The 17,320-nt window shown below is 45.6% G+C and overlaps 1 protein-coding gene across 4 annotated transcripts in view; it reads left to right on the top strand.

Annotated features, from left to right (window-relative positions):
• The window catches only part of ABLIM1 (actin binding LIM protein 1), a 327,977-nt gene extending 315,612 nt beyond the window's left edge, over positions 1-12,365 (top strand). For all 4 annotated transcript variants that reach the window (XM_032607411.1, XM_032607410.1, XM_032607414.1 and 1 more), the window contains 7 exons: positions 577-688; positions 2,430-2,494; positions 3,134-3,194; positions 3,961-3,968; positions 4,805-4,879; positions 5,952-6,032; positions 7,156-12,365. In XM_032607411.1, coding sequence (XP_032463302.1) covers positions 577-688; positions 2,430-2,494; positions 3,134-3,194; positions 3,961-3,968; positions 4,805-4,879; positions 5,952-6,032; positions 7,156-7,269 — 516 coding nt within the window. In that variant the 3' untranslated portion in view covers positions 7,270-12,365. The remainder of the gene's footprint in view (positions 1-576; positions 689-2,429; positions 2,495-3,133; positions 3,195-3,960; positions 3,969-4,804; positions 4,880-5,951; positions 6,033-7,155) is intronic.
• Positions 12,366-17,320: the final 4,955 nt, after the last annotated feature.

Below are 17,320 nucleotides of genomic sequence, written 5' to 3'. Positions count from 1 at the left end.
GATACTAGTTATATAAGGGTACAAAGTTACATTTATTATGTGTTCCCAGTTTTGTATATTATGTGCGTAGAAAACTACTGGGTAGATACAGATCAGAATGTAAATGGTGGTTGTCTCTGAGTGGTGGATTATGGGTTCTTCTTTCCTTCTGGGTTTTCTAGAATCTGTACAATGAGCATGCATTATTTTTTCCCCTGTTTTTAAACAAATCAGTGTAATTTATCTTTAAAGGCTACTGCCCCCAGTCTTCCCTTCCCACATCAAAAATCTGTACATACTCAACACGTTGCCCTCCTGAGTCTCCCTGCTGGCGCTTTGCGGGGAGGGCAAAGGAGGGAGAACACTCTTCTGATGTGGAGCCTGGTTTAGGGCAACAGAGCCTTGACATTGAAGGGACTATGGTGGGTTCAAGGTCCAAGACCTGGCTGACCTTTTGGGGAGCCACCAGGCTCTGGGACAATATGCCTCAGCCCTCTCCAGAGTCAGGAACTTCTTGCAGGATCTCCTAAAAAGAAACTGCAGTTCCCTAAAAGTAATTGCGGGCTTCGCTTTCATTTTTCTTTTCTCTGTGAATAGCTCAACTCGGGCCTGGGCCAGTTGATACTGAAAGAAGAGATGGAGAAGGAGAGGGAGAGCCGGGAGAGGTCCTCCCTGGCCACTGGGCGCTATGATTCTTCCATCAACTCAGGTGAGCAGAAGACCCACCGCCTTCCCTGAGCCAGGAGCTGGCCACCTGCCTGCAAGGAGCCTATTTTGAGGGTTCCAGGAGAGGCAGGGTGGTTTCTGGTGGAATCTACAGAGTGTTCTATAGGAAAGGAAGTGTAAGAATCCTATGTCATGTCAACTTAGCTTAAGAGCCTGCCATGGCTCTTCCTTAAATGTGTGTTTCCTTCCTGTTGGAAATAGGGGGAGCCCTTGGAGGATCTCAGGAACCAAGAGGGGTCAGTCCCCTTGTGCTGGGTCTACCTTCTAGAACATACATCTCAGAGGGAAGTGGCAAAAAGAAAATCCTCATAGAGAACAGAATACTTTTTATAACTTTATTCTTTTTTTTGATTTGGTTGCACTGTGGGACATTAGTTCCCTAACCAGGGACTGAACGTGTGCCCCCTGCGGTGGAAGCACAGAGTCTTAACCACTGGACCACCAGGGAAGTCCAAGAACAGAACGCTTTTTAACTGTAGAGAGCATGAACAATTTTTTCAAAGTATTATGACTTTAGTGTATTCAATATAAGAGCTGAGGGCTAACAGTGCTGTTGTTGATACTTTTGAAAGAGATTAATTATATACTGGGCTGAATAGTCTTTCGGTATATTTTCCCCTGCTTATACTTGTCATAAGCCTGTTCCCTTTTAACCCACAAGATATGTTCTCACATGTTGTGAACTAGTGCATAATTTTCTCTCCTGAGGATTCCTTTAAACATGTGTTTAGTGCTTCCTATGCAAACGCTTCTGCTAAACGTTATCTCATTTAATCTTCACAACATACCAATGAAGTAGATGGTATTATGAGTATTATCATCTTCCCCGTTTTGTAGATCAGGAGACAAGTAAAGGGAAGTTTAAGTAACTTACCCGATGTCACATTGCTGATAACTACCAAAACTAAGGTTTAGGAGTCCAAGTATTATAACCCCAGAGCCTACACCCTTAACCGGAATGCCCTGCTACTTCTCGTAGATGTGTCACTGGCATTAATCTTGGATTAGGTAGTTTAGTAACCTTTAGAGTTCTTTCCAATTCTGCAGTTCTGTTGTATAAAAATAAATAGCACTGTATCTACATGGGTCAAGAAATGAAGACTTAACAAGATGGAATGCGATGCCCGAAGATGCAGAGGTGTTAAGTTGCAGAGCCAAAACTCAAGCCCAGGTCTACTCCCTCCAAAGCCCAGCAGTTTATGAGGTGTCCACGCTGTTGATCAATGGGATACCCTATCCCAAGCCTCCCAGGAGTCCAACTGTGGTTGACCAGTAGATCTTGGTAACTTAAGTGTAGGCCTCCAGATCAGTTATTGCTGCCATACCAACTGGGGCTTGGGCCTATGTATCCCAATAGCCCTGGGTTTAGATCATTGCTTAGATCTTTACAAGCTGAGCAACCGTGGGCAAGATACTTAAATTTCTATTAGCCCCTATTTCTTCTCCTGTAAGATGGAAATACTGCCATCATTATTAGGATTGTGTTGAGGATTCAGAGATGCCAAGCACTTCTTCCTTCCCCATCCCTCCTCGAAAATTTCACTGCCCACCCATTCCCTGCATCACCCAAACATGGTGGCATTTTATGAACATTTGAGCCCAATATTTGGATTGGTTTTTTCTAAATCTTCTATTCTGTAGGGTAGAAGATACACTGCCGACTTCATGAAAGAATTGGACTTCGGGTTCCTAACAGTTACTTTTTTTATCTTTCTCTTATTCAGCTTCACATGCTCTATCATCGAAAACCTCATCTCTCCCAGGCTATGGGAAAAACGGGCTTCACCGGGTGAGATTTCTCAATTACTCGTTTCTGAGTCTCTTCCCTCTTGAGTCCTGGTTGAAGTGCTGATGTATCGTCTGAATACATCTGACAATATGATCTCAGTGTTGGATATAATGAAAATTGTAATCACCCTGCTCTCCTGGTAAATCACTTTGAGTTACAGGCAAAATAAGATATTTCTATTGAGAGAAAGAGAAATTGACTTTAGATAAAAGAATAGCCTGTATAAGCTTATGGGAAGACTAGATTAATTGTGTGCCAAATATTTCTACAATCAAGCAAAAAGTAATTACTGGAGCCATTATCTCTGCTGTAAAAAGATGCAGGAAAGTTTGTTACAACCTCCCTCCCCACAAAGTGTAGAACAAGTGTAACTGTGTAGCTGTGATGTGGAAAAATGTGTTTTTATTTATCAGCAAGAGATACTTGCTTGCCAAGGACCTGCTGAGCAGTAGCATAGGATATACCACAAAACACAGGTATTTCATAGAAGAAGAACTACGTAGGAAAAATAATAGGGGTCCAGGAATTCGGCTTGGGAGGAATTCTTAGGATTTTGTAAATCCTATCTTCCTTTTCACCTGACTCCAAAATGAGTACTGTGGAGCAGATTTTCTAATGGTGTGTTTTTCTTCATTTCAGCCTGTTTCTACAGACTTTGCTCAGTACAACAGCTATGGGGATGTCAGCGGGGGAGTGCGAGGTGAGGCCCCTGCAGCCGGGTGTTGGCTGACCAAGGGGAAGAAGGGGCTGTGCTGTCACAGGCATGTTAGCTGGGCTCAGGCTGTGTCACACCCTACGGTCAGATCACATCTGTCCTCTGAGCCGTCAGGGCAGGTACTAAAATCCCAGAGGATCTCTCCTGATGTGAGACCACAAGAAGCGAGTTTGTAGGAGGGAATTCATTGCTCCTACCATGTGCTGAGCACTAATTAGATCCCTGGAAGCACCGTGATAAGCAAGACAGGGGCCTACCTTCAAAATGCATGTGGCTACAGATGAACTGGTGTGCAAGGCAGAAACAGAGACACAGATGTAGAGAACAAATGTATGGACACCAAAGGGGGAAAGCGGGGGACAGGGCTGGGATGAACTGGGAGATTGGGATTGACATATATACACTAATATGTATATAATAGATAACTAATAAAAAAATGCATGTGACAGAGACAGAGAGAGAGAAACTCTGTGAGATAAATGCTATGATCGGAGATGCAGAGAGAAGGGAGAAACACCTTCAGGGTGTCAGCTTCCACAAGAAAGGGTGTTTAAACTGATAACTAAAACCAGAGCGGGCATCTTCCAGCTTCAGGGAGCAGCCAGGCAGTGTGCGCAGAGACCCGGAGCCGGGAGAGCGTGGCTTGTTGGGGGATGTTTGGAGAATTGCAATAGGTTATAATCTCTGTTGATGTATCCCTATTTTAATATGGGCTTGCCCTTCTGAGATTTTCTTTTTCTTTCCTTTCCAGACTACCAGGTATGGAACACTGTCTTTCCCAAGTTGGCCACACCAGCAAAACAGCCTTTTCACAATCCAGACATGTTCTGCTGCTCCAGGGAAGGGTTTCTGTTGAGAAGACCCTGACTTTAGTTGATCCGTCTAATCCTTAGTCCACAGATGTGAGGAGCCATGAGCAGCAGGCATGCCTGGTGCCCGGGTCAAGCTGGACCTGCAGGCCTGCATGAGCCACACCAGGTGTCCGAGGACCCTCTTGCTCTGCCTTTGGAGAGTCCTCTCTGGGGTGGAAGTGGACCTGCGTCAAGGGTCCACACACATACAGTTGCTTTTTCTTTTAGTTATAACCACTCACTCCTTGAGGCCCTCCCCTCCTCTGTGTGGTCACAGATGAAAAGAAACCCCTGTCTTGGCCAATAGGAAAGAGCTGCTATGGTACCATTCCTTTTTTCCTAGAACCTAAACCTTGTAAAATGATAATGGAGAATGAGAAGAGGGGAAAAATGCAAAGAAAGCTAAGATTCGAATTTTAAAAAAAAACAAAAAACAAGCATAGACCTGGCAATTCTTTGACGTACCATATACTTTAACACGTGCAGCCTGCATTCAGGGATTAGTCAATAGTTATTAAGCCAACATCTTTCATCAGCTGAAGTATAAAAACAGCATTCCCACTATCCCTGCTTTTATTTAACAAGGAGCTCATTTTGAAAAATCCATGGTAATTAAGGTGGCACATCTCTAAAATGGCCGTGAAGATTGGCGACCCAGACAGGGAGGTCTAGGAGCCCACAGAGCTCTCCCTCAGCTCCCCATGCTGCCGTGGGCCACTCCTGAAACCTGCATTTCTGCTGCAGACCCTCCCAGATGGCCACATGCCTGGAATGAGGATGGACCGGGGTGTCTCCATGCCTAACATGTTGGAACCAAAGGCAAGTGTGGCTCTTTTTCTCTTTCCTCTCACATGGGATGAAACTGGGACATAACCCTGAAAAGATTTGATTTTCTATCTTTTTCACCGTTTTCAGGGTTGAGACCCACTTGGCTCCAGGCCAGTGCATTAGGCAGGGTGTGTCATAAAGCATCTTTCCACTCTGTGAGTTTTGTCACACCGAGTCAGCAGGTTTAAGCCCTCACTGGGTCTGGTGCTGTGTGTTCCCAGTGAAGTACCAGCACTTCTCTCCTGTGACCTCGGTGTGTACTTGGCCCCTGCCATGAGCATGGCAAAGCCTGCTCCATGTGGAGCAGCTGCAGCCCCCTCCGGATAGGGTGACCAACACATCCTAGCTTACCCAAGACCTTCCTGGTTTTAGCACCGGAAGTCTTGCATCCTGGGATCCTCCTTAGTCCCAAGCAAACTGGGATGATTGGTTGCCCCAGCTCTAGAACATCCTGTGACTCCAAAGGTATCCAAGAGCTGTGCTCCTTGGTGACTATAACTGGGCCTTATTTCAATACGTCATCTACCAAAACACTGCTTCTGGGACTGCATGGCTCCCTGGATTCATGAGCTGGACATGGAACGAGATTGTTTAACCCTACAAATGTGTACTGCCTTGTAAAACATAAACCTATAATTTCAATTCTCTTCCAATTTTTACCTTCATCCCCAATACATAGTAAGTTGTATTCTTTTACTCAGCAACGCCCTCCAGAGGCACAGTGCCACATGAGACACTTGTGGGTATTGGGAATGTATAGGAACCTGCCCCTGTCTGCTGGAGACTTGAGTGAGGAACACCCATCACTCTAACGCTCTAACCATAGTGTCTTAGAAGCTCTATCTTGGGAGTCTTAGATTTTAGGTAGCTTCTGCTTGTTGATAAAATGGACAGCGGTGGGACTATTTCCCTGGCAGTCCAGTGGTTAGGGCTCCACACTTCCACTGCAGGGGGCACGGGTTTGATCCCTAGTTGATCTAAGATCCCACATGCCACGTGGCCAAAAAAAATAAAAATAAAAAAATGGACAGCAGTATTCTAGGTGTTTTTCTCTGCTTCTCAGATATTTCCATATGAAATGCTGATGGTGACCAACAGAGGGCGCAGCAAAATCCTAAGAGACGTGGACAGAACCAGGCTAGAGGTAAAAAAAACAACAAACAAACAAAAAAACTTGTCCCAACTGCATATTCCTGTGCATTTTCCACAACTTCCCCCTAAGAAATGTTCCAGTTAAAGCAAAAAGATAAAAAGGATCAACCTAGGTTAAACTAAGCTAACTTGGAGGAAAACCCAAATTTGTATTTAAGAGATGAGCACAAAAATGTATGGTAAAATTCAGAAGCGCAACCCAGGAGATGTGGTATGATTTTAGTCATTTTCTCTGGAAATTCGATGTTGCCCTAATTTATGGCTGGTGATGTAGCATGGAGTCTCCATCACTCTTCAGATACCCCCAAATCCTTATCTTTCTCTGAGCCTGGGCTGAGTTTGTTGAGATTGGGGAGGGAGTGTTCACTAAAGAGGTGTGTGCTAGGCAAGTTTCTCCCTTGGCTGTTTCCACATTCCTTGTCGAAGGGTTAGCTGGGTACACATACCCAAGACCTCCTTAGATGTGGAAGACTGATCTTTGTACTTTTCCATCTGAATGGTTTTAATTAAGAAAAACTCTGGCTGCTAATCTCATAAAGAATCATTAATTTTCTCTGACAAAAAGCAGTACATCTGTATGTGAGGTCAGGCTGGCACAGAGAATAAAGGCTCCACCATCCTAAGAGAACCTCACTAGGCGGACAAGAGATTGAAGTTCTTGGTCTCCTCAGTAGACCAAACATCCACCTGAACTCCCACTGCTGAGCCAGGAAAAAGCCCCAGGGCTGCCAAAGGACCACTCTGGAAGTCTCTCTCTGGCTTCCTTATTGCTCTGGTCCATTTTCCCTGCATCTCCTCAGCGTCCCAAGGACCTGAAGTGGAGTCACCTCCAGCATAATGACTCATCTTACCGTGCCCCATCGCCATTCAATGTCATTAACAATCATCATTAATACTCCACCAGCTCTTTTCTTTGGTAGGAAGGGTGCCTCACCTGGCCTGGCCAAGTAAGGAACCACTGGGTCCAGTGCCTGCTAAGAAGCCTCAGAGATAAACTCCTCTTCCATCATTCTGCCTTTTGCTCTTCAAAACAATTACTTATAAACTGGAGAGCAACTCTCAAGGTCATCCATGTGGCCATCAGGACTGACCACTGTTCTCTTCTCCCATCACAGCGCCACTTAGCCCCAGAAGTGTTTCGGGAAATCTTTGGAATGTCCATCCAGGATTTTGACAAGTTACCTCTTTGGAGACGCAACGACATGAAGAAAAAAGCAAAACTCTTCTGAGTACCACACATAGACAGCAATTAGAAAAAGGACTGACCATGGCGGTGACACATAGGATGTTGTAGTGAGGCCCAAACTTGATTGGAGAATTTGCAAACTACTGTCCCTCAGCAACAAAAGGGAAAATCTGATTAAAACACCCATGAGCCAAATGATGGGCCAGCCCAGGGCAACATTCGCCCGGAAGCAGTGGGGTAGAAATGTCTGTGTTCCCACCCTCGACAGTAGTGTTCACGTGTGACCTTTTTCCATCACCTTATGTGCACAGCAGGGGCTACTTTTGTTTTCTTTCAACTGTTATTCAATAATAGTGTGACTGTATGGGTAAGAGCCAGCAAGTGCCCTTAGGATGCCGCATGGACAAAAGCAGTTGTAATAATTCCAAAGTACGAGTATATTTATTATGTAGCGCCACGGCTGAGAAGGAAGAGCCCAAGGGATAGATCCACGTGGCAGCAGCCTTTGCCCTCCCTTTCCTCACTGGCCTCCTGCAGCCCTGCCTGGGCTTCAGCAGGAGGGAAAGCAGAATCGGGGCCCCCGGCAGCTCTGTTTCAATAGCCACCAAAGTCATTTTTAACATGCTCCTTGTCCCCTCCTGTTTGCTAGGACCTGATTGGCAAATTACTTAGCCTATTATTACTTTTTATTTTTTTTTTTTTGCGGTACGCGGGCCTCTCCCGTTGCGGAGCACAGGCTCCGGACGCGCCGGCTCAGCAGCCATGGCTCACGGGCCCAGCCGCTCCGCGGCATGTGGGATCCTCCCGGACTGGGGCACGAACCCGTGTCCCCTGCATCGGCAGGCGGACTCTCAACCACTGCGCCACCAGGGAAGCCCACTTAGCCTATTATTAAAAAGAAAAAAGAATTAAGAGAAAGAGAGGAAAAAGGAGTGAATGAAAATTCTCCGTAAACCCTTTTCTACTTCAGAAAGCGTGCTCTTCTGCACCAAGGACAGGAGATGTCTCAGCCCCGCAGCCCTCCACTCTTACAAAGAAAGGAAAGGGGGATTGTCTCCAGATTGGCCCAGTTGTATGCTGTTAGGTGAGTTTTGTCCAAAGGCCACAGCAGTCTTGATCAAAAACAAAAGTTCTGTCTCCTCTCAATGCAAGTTCTCCCACCCAGCAAACTCTGCTCTCTATCTGGCATTCTCTAAATCACATCAAGCCCTCGCTGATTTTGGTTTTTTTAAGGTCTTTTCAGTAGTAGGCTAAGGAAAGGCATGTTTTCCTCTGTGAAATCTCTGCAACTCCAAGGTAGATTGCCTCAGAATGATTTAGTTTGGTCTTTTGAGCTTTCTTTCTTGCCTAGCTCTGTGGACTTCCTGGTTTGCATGTGTGTGTTTATGTGTTTTCACTCACCCAGGGCAGTTTTGGTGAGTCTGCATGTGCTTTTAAATTTCATTCCTGCTCGAATGTTTGTCCCACTGTGCTGCAGCTCCTCAGGGACATTTGCACAGGTGCACATGACTCAAAGGTCAAGAGTGAGGCTAACTGCATCCCTGCCACCAGGTCCCCTGTGGAAGGGTGTTGGTGGTTAGAAGCCAGCATATTCCATGACAGATGTAGCTCAAGTCAGCATCAGACCGAAGACGGCAGACCTAGGATCAGACTGTGTGTAGACAGCAGAACATCTCACCGGAGTCCTCAAACTCAGTAACACAAGATTCACATTGGTGCCGAAGATTACCCCAACACTTGCATTTAAGACCCCACCATGGTTCCTGAAAGCCTCTGGCTGAGACTCAGACAGGACGTGACTCACATGTAGGAGGTTGTCACATCTATTCTCATGTTTTGGGGCTCTGTTTAAGAATTTAAACTCTATGTTAAAGCCAAAGAAGAAAACATCTGAATTCACCTGCGTATGCCACTAATAATAAAAGCTCGGAAATTCTTCCTGCTGGCACCGAGTATTAGAATGAGTTAGTAGCTGACACCAGTGGTAAAAAGCAAGTAGAATATTCTTTCTGATCTTGTACCGCAGACCTAACTTGTGACACACTCTAGCAGCCGGCTGCTGTAGTGAATACTGCAATCGCTTTATAGTATTCTGTGTGCTTCCCAAGGGAATCTAAACCTGCCTGACCTTTGCTAGACATTGAATGTTTGAGGACTCTTCTCACAAATGTGTGTGTGTGTGTGTGTTGGACCTACTAACATATTTAGCAAATGGCTCTGATGAGGTAGGTGTGAGGAGACCAGCTCCTCCTTGGACTGAAGACAGACTGCAGCCCACGGTTTCGCCCCTTTATCTCTCCGTTGCCTCTTGCTTCATTCAGTACATCCGCTGTCCCATCTTCTGTGACCTCTCCTGCATGGGTAGCCTGGGCACAACGCCTGTGTGTCCTAATCCTTGCTTCGCTCTGGCAAAGTGTGAGGGGTGAGGACCGTGGTGTAGTCCCAGTGTTCCCCTGCCACGACCAATAACAAGGATGGCCAAACGTATCCGAGGTTTCGGCTGGAGGAGAGGGTTTTTTTCATTGGCTAATGAGTTATAATCCACGTACTTGCAGATTAAATGTTGGTGTAAGAAAAATGGCGATGATAGTTAAAGAACTGAGCCCTAAATTTGCCCCCACTAATGAAACTCTACTTTTCTTGTAACTTTTGAATTCAGTTTTGCATCCATCTTGGCGGGGTGGGGGGTGGGAAATAGCTTCTTTCCGTATCAAGTGTATGAGCTAATTTAAACTACACCGTGCAAAAATGCCTTGCCGGAACATGCCAGTAGCCTCCTGGCTGCAAGCAGAGCAGTGCTGTGCTCTAGGGAAGGGGGCACTGGGAATGCAGAGCGGGCTTCCCAACCCCACTCCCCAGCAGAAGGCTCCAGCCACGGGCACAGGTCACAGGGCCACCTGATTCTTCCGACTGCCAAATTGAATCAGTGGGGCTACAGCGCCCTGTGTGTTTCGTTGAACTGGACTCAGCATGCGTGTCCCGAAAATGTCCAGGTCACTGCACAGGAAATCAGTGTTCTCTGCTTGAACCCTGCCCCGCATAAAAAAATTCCAGTTGTTAACACAGTCAAATTAAGGAGGATTGTTTACTCTAGGAAAGGAAGTATACACATGGTAAGCTTCCCTAGTGCATACATAAAGGGCTGCATTTTTGATCATTGGGCTTACTAGTGATTCTTGAAGCATCGGCTGATTGCATGAAGAGGCCTCTATGATGACCTGAAAGTCAGTGCTTCCTTTAAAGTTGCTTCCAAAACAGCCAGGACACCATTTAGTCTTCTGGTGTGATTTATGTTGAGATATAAAGAGCGTTGGGAAACTTGTCCAGCTCGCTAGGTATCTACATTTTGGTTTGGGTTCATTATGAAATGTTCTTACTGTGACTCCTTCAATAACAAAAGATAAACTGCCTGGTCCCTGAAACCTTGAACAGAAAAGCTAGAGACAATGGGTAATAAGGTGCAAAGGAAAAAAATAGTAGTTTCTATCTGTCATGTCCTCTAGTCTCCCCAATTCTCCCCAACTTCCCATTCTGTTGTTTCCAAGCTGAGTTTCCTCTTTCGAGGTGAGGCTGGAACAATGCTCTTTTCAACTCCTATCCCTTCCATCTGGTGATGTCAGTCAACTCCACTTGGAAAAGTCTTGCTAGAAATGTCTCTAAAACTTTCCTCTAATTTCTTTACACTTTAAAGCAAACACCTTTTTCTAAAGAATTGCTTCTTAGATGATTATACAATATATCTAGCTATGCTTTTGCAAGTTTAAAAATTCAAATGAACCACTTTTGACTAGGTAGGTCTTTCTAAAAAAACTCTCTAAAGCAAACTTGATGCTAGCGTTCTCTTGCATGTTGAAGGGGCAGGGGACCCTCCAGGCTGTGGGCTCCCAGAGCCCTCTTTCTGACTGTCAGGAAAGATGGTGGAAGGAAGATGAACTCTGTGCCATCAACCCTTCTGCATCCTCTGAAGCAGGCTCAGTTTTTACAAATCACCTCATCTGTATTTCCGGTCACTGTTTAATCTACTTCCGAGGCCAGCCTTGATTTTATCTGGCTTGTAAAATCATTTTCCTTTTTATAAACCAAGTGTCTGTCAGGATGCCCTAAAACTCACTCATTAGTACTCCCTTTTGAAGAATGTTCTATCCAGAAAAAGAGATCATTTCAGGCTTGAGGTTCGTAATGACACCTTATAGTGGCGATGTGTGTTAAGGGAGCTACCCAATTATGTTGTAATGAAAGAAGGAGAAACTTTGACTTTGGCATTTTAAAAAAATCCCTGTCTTTCTATTTGCTGCCTAGGGAGTAGTGGGGAGATGGTGACTGACACGCTTTGCATATGGATCTTTGTATTTCTCATTTGGGGCAAGTTTCATTTCTGGCAAACTCAAAAGGAAAGGGGGAGGTGGTCAGTTTAAGCTGAAAAACTTTCTAAACAATATATGTGTACACAGCAAAATTAAACCCAATCTTTTCTGATGCTTAGTGTAATTGAGTGGCGATTGTTATCATTAAATAAAATTCTTCCCAAAAGAGTATCTCCCAAGAGTGACGATGCCATGAGTCGCTTTCTGAGCCCGTTTGCCAAGGGTAGAGGAAAAGACTGCATCCACTAACATTCAGAAAGGCAACGAGCCACTTAGTGATTGTATATGTGTATGTTTCTTTACCCTATGGAAGAGAAGACGAATGTCCGCAGGGTTGGTGTTCTTTTGGGGTGTTATGTACAGACCTGTCCCGTGACAAACGTGTGGTCTCTGTGAGTTGCTGACAGTCCTGCATCAAAGCTTTTGCAGTTCTTTCCTTTTTAAGTTGGGTTTAATGGGATTTTTTTTCAAGTGTTGGAAGGCACGCTGTTCTTCCTGCCTCCCCTCCCCTTCCAGAAACAAGAAAGCAAATATTTGGAAGAAATGCTGCTTAAAAGATGTATCATGTCCCCCGTGAAAGTGCGTGGATATCGGTCGGCATCCTGAATGCCACGTGCCAGTGTGCAGAGGTGGGACGGCCCTGGGCCTGCGTTACTGTGCTTGGGACACCCAACGCGCTCCACACTCTTGTTGAAATCAACACCTGCCGCCCCTCTGCCGCTGTCCTGTGTCACTGTTGTCCTCACAACTCAGTGAATAAAGTGTGTGCTTTATGCGTAACTGCCTCCCCACCGGGTTTCCTTTCTGGTTCCCCTGCTCCCTTTCAAGGTCTGTCCCATGTGAAAAAGTGCCAGCCCAACTTCTAAAGACAAAAACAAAATCAAAATCAAAGTCCTGGGAATGCACTTTTATCTCGTAGGAAGGCAGGTTAGAGGGGAAAATGCATCAGGTAGCAGTGGTATATTCCAGAACTGTTTGCCCGATGGCCCAGACCATATTGACCAAGTCAACTAAAGAAAAAAAAATTTAATAGAGCTGTTGCACTGTGCTGGTCTAGCTGGTATTCAGTTTTGTGTGTGACACAGAGCAGCAACGGTCTCATCACTTAGGCAAGGCTGGGGATTTGAGGTTTGAGGACAGGAGCTTCGGAACCGCTGCCGTGAGTTGGGCCATTTTACTAAGAAACTAGAATGCGGTGGGAGGAAAACATCTTTCAAAACATCTTTGACCTCCACTGCATTATCAAACTTTAAGCAAAGAAAATCTTAAGGATTTCAATTTACTTGTTATCCTCACCACCAAGATTTGGGGCTTGCCAGAAAACACAAGGATATGTTTATACTCACAATGGTCTCTCCGACCGTAGCCATCCTACTATGTGTCTGCCAAGCCTGGTGCTTTAGTCCACATGGGCTGCTATAACAGACCACCAGAGATTGGGTACCTTGAACGGCAAACAGTTATTTCTCACAGTTCTGGAAGCTGGAAGTCCAAGATCAAGGTGCTGGCAGATTCAGTGTCTGGCAAGAAACCTCTTGGCTTTGTAGACAGCCGTCTTCTCGTTGAGTCCTCACATGGTGAGAGAAGAGAGGAAGTAATCTCTCTGACATCTCTTCTTATAAGGGAACTAATTCCATCATGAGGGCTCCACCTTCATGATCAAATTACCTCCCAAAAGCCCTGCCTCCTAATACCATCCCCTTGGGTGTTAGGATTTCAATCTAAGAATTTGGGGAGGACACAAACATGCAGTCCGTCATACCTGCCCAGGGGCCCGTTGCCCTGGCATTCATGTGGACCCTCTCCTGGAAGCCAGAAACAGTTTATTCTCAAGGCAACTGGCAGGTTAGTTGGCTACTGTGGAAGACGGGTCCGGAGGCCCTGGCCGGAGGTCTGTGTTCTGCTCACTGTTGACCGCCACCCGCACCAACATCACCACTCGGGTCGTGGTTCCCGCAGCCAGTGCCGATGTTCAGTCGAGGTTATCTTGAGCGCCCTGTGGCGTTTGCCGAGGTTATCTTGAGCGCCCTGTGGCGTTTGCCGCCACTGATCATCATTTCATGGGAAGTCAACTCGCTGTGCTGTCGGGTGGTCCCCCTTGCCTGCCCACGGCAGAGCTCACGGACTACGCTGGGAATCCGAGGCCCTGCCTGCCTGGCCCTGGCTCGCCCACTGCCCCTCCCACCACGCCCACCCTCGAATCTCGCCCTCCAGCTCTTCCAAAGCACCTCGAGTTCCCTGAACACACCATGCCCTCCCCCGCCTCTACAGCTTTGCCAACATCATGTCTTCTGTATGACGTCCAGCTCTTCTAGGAGGTGGAGAGACCCGGCCCCGAGGAAAGGAGGTGATGGCAGTGTTGACTATCTGAAATTAGTTGCCCACAGCTCTTTGAAGTTACCGTGTGAGTTTCCCATGGGCTCCATCTACCCTAAATCAAAGACACACCCCAGTTCACAGCCTCTCTAGGAGCCTGCCTCGGTGGGCCCAGCCCAACCTGCCCCAGTAAATTCTTTGCACGCCTATGGGTGAACACCATGTTTCACGCTTTTCAAGTTTTCACTAACACTGCTAGTTTTGCCTGTGTTTCTGCTCCTCAGCTGAACGGTAGTGAGATCTTCTCTGTATTGAGCGCTTTGTGTTAGTTTTACATTAACTGGGTCTCCCAGGACAGCCCTACAAGCAGATAATTGTAGCTCCATTTACACATGTGAGGAAACTAAAGCTCAGAGGCTAATTAAATGTGCCTGACTGTTAAGGGAGCAGCAAAGCTGGTATTACCCAGGTCTGTCCCACTGCAAATCCCATGCTGTTTTCCAGTGTCCCACTGCCTGTGACTTTCTTTTTTATAATTATTTATTTATTTATTTATTTAGCTGAACCTGATCTTAGTTGCGGGATCTTCTTTGCCGTACACAGGATCTTTTAGTTGCTGCATGGGGGATCTAGTTCCCTGATCGAACCCTGGCCCCCCGCATTGGGAGCTCGGAGTCTTAGCCACTGGACCACCAGGGAGGTCCCTGCCTGTGACTTTCTGAAAGCAAGGAATGCATCCCCCATGTTCTAAATCTCTGGGGGCACACTGCACAGAGGAGGCGCTCAATGTGAGACTGGCCAGTTCCCTTCAGTCGGCCACGAGCCACAGCACTACCACCAAGGCACGGTTATAAATAGCGGTTGGGGGGCACTCACTAGCTGTGTGTCTCAGGGCCAGTTATTTAACCTCTTTAGGCCTCAGTTTGCTCATCTGTAAAATAGACAAAATAATAAGACCCATCAGAAGATCGTTGCTAAACCATAACACCTGTTCAGCACAGCGCGGGACCTAGCATGTAGTCGTTGGTCGGGAAACTTGAGTGATCTTTATTAAGGGTAATTAGCCACTTAGACTTGAAGAATCCCAAATGCTCTCTGAACCTCAGTTTCCTCATCAGTAAATTAGGAATGAATACCTGCTCTGGCTGTCTTATGGGGTTGTCAGGCCAAATGAAGTAGAGTAGAACTGCTCAGACATAGGAAAGCACTATGTTTACAGATGATATTGGGTAATAAGGGTTTCTGGTACTTGGACAAGGTCTACTACTATTTTATTTTATTATTTTTTTATTTTGTTTTTTTAAAGTATAGTTGATTTACAGTGTTGTGTTAGTTTCAGGTATATAGCAACGTGATTCAGTTATACATACATATATATATTTTTTCAGATTCCTTTCCCTTATAGGTTATTACAAAATATTGAGTATAGTTCCCTGTGCTGTACAGTGGGTCCTTGTTGGTTACCTATTTTATATATAGTAGTGTGTATATGTTAATCTCCAACTCCTGATTTAACTCTCCACCTCCCTTTCCCCTTTGGGAAAAGTTTGTTTTCTATGTCTGTGGGTCTGTTTCCATTTTGTATATAAGTTCATTTGTATCTTTTTTTTTTTTTTAGACTCCACATATAAGCGATATCATGTTATTTGTCTCTGTCTGGCTTACTTCACTTAGTATGATAATCTCTAGGTCCATCCATGTTGCTGCAAATGGCATTATTTCATTCTTTTTTATGGCTGAGTAATATTCCATTATATAAATGTGCCACATCTTCTTTATCCATTCATCTGTCGATGGACACTTAGGTTGCTTCCATGTCTTGGCTGTTGTGAATAGCGCTGCTATGAACGTTGGGGTGCATGTATCTTTTTGAATTATATTGTTCTCTGGATATATGCCCAGTAGTTGTATTGCAGGATCATATGGTAGTCCTATTTTTAGTTTCTCAAGGAACTTCCATACTGTTCTCCATAGTGGCTACACCAATTTACATTCCCACCAACGGTCTACTACTATTTTAGATAGTTTAATCATTCAAGAATTTTAGTTTTTGTTCTGGGCTTTTTCCCCCTCTAGTCTTTATTATGAATTCTCCAGCATTAAAACAATCCCACAGCTTTTATATGCTTCAATAACAATACTCTCTTGTCCAATAATTATCTATGATTGAGATCCCCTGAAGATGTGATTTTTTTTTTTTTTTTTTTTTTTTGCCACACCACATGGCTTATGGAATCTTAGTTCCCTGACCAGGGATCGAACCCAGGCCCCCTGCAGTAGAAGCTTGGAGTCCTAACCGCTGTACCGCCACAGAATTCCCAAGATGTGCTAATTAATAGTAATAATAACAGTGTTACATAGCAGTTGAGTGTGGGCTATAGCATCAAACTCCCAGGGATTTTTTTGTTTTGTTTTTATAAACGTATTTATTTATTTATTTTTGGCCGTGTTGGGTCTTCGTTGCTGTGCACGGGCTTTCTCTAGTTGCGGTGAGCGGGGGCTACTCTTCGTTGCAGTGCGCGGGCTTCTCATTGCCGTGGCTTCTCTTGTCGCGGAGCACGGGCTCTAGGCGCACAGGCTTCAGTAGTTGTGGCACGTGGACTCAGTAGTTGTGGCTCGCGGGCTCTAGAGCTCAGGCTCAGTAGTTGTGGCGCACGGGCTTAGTTGCTCCGCGGCATGTGGGATCTTCCCGGGCCAGGGCTCGAACCCGTGTCCCCTGCATTGGCAGGCGGATTCTTAACCACTGCGCCACCAGGGAAGCCCAAACTCCCTGGGTTTGAGTTCGAGCTCCACCAATAATTAGCTGTGTGACTAGTGACAGTTTGCCTAACTTCTCTAAGCCTCAATTTCCATTTCTATAAAATAGGAATAGTAATAAAAATACCTACCTCAAAGAGTTATTGTGAGAATCAGGTAGAATAGGACGCGGCATGATACAAAATGGGCACTCACACATTAGCTTTTATTAATAAAGCAGCTGCCATGTAGTGAGGACTTAACTATTTGCCCAGTTCTGAGGTAAGCATATTACACGCTTTATTTCATGGAGTTCCTTACATCACTTCTACTTTAGAACTGAGGAAACAGACCCAGAGAAACCAAGTGCCTTATATAAGATCTGCCTATTGAGTGGTGGGCCTGGGGTTCAGACCCCATCTCCCCAGTTCCAAGCTCAAAATGTAAGCCAGTATCATGCAGAGAAGGGCTCAGCTGTCCCCACAGGTACTGCAGGAGCCAGGGTGCCAGGCCGCCTACAATGGAAGCGTCCAAATGTGCCAGCTTGGGGGCTCAGCTTTTCCCAAGGAGTTTTAGAGCCGTTGGACCTCGGTGTTTTCTGGGTGGGGAGGATTTCCCCAGCCTGCTCGAGGGATGTTTAGAAACACCAGCTGCAGAAGAGTTGAGACTCATTCCCAT

The sequence above is a fragment of the Phocoena sinus genome, chromosome 16 (genome assembly GCF_008692025.1).
Source record: "Phocoena sinus isolate mPhoSin1 chromosome 16, mPhoSin1.pri, whole genome shotgun sequence".
NCBI classification, from domain to species: Eukaryota; Metazoa; Chordata; class Mammalia; order Artiodactyla; family Phocoenidae; genus Phocoena; species Phocoena sinus.
Note: the sequence above shows the minus strand (reverse complement) of the source record. Positions and strands in the feature narration are given on the sequence as shown.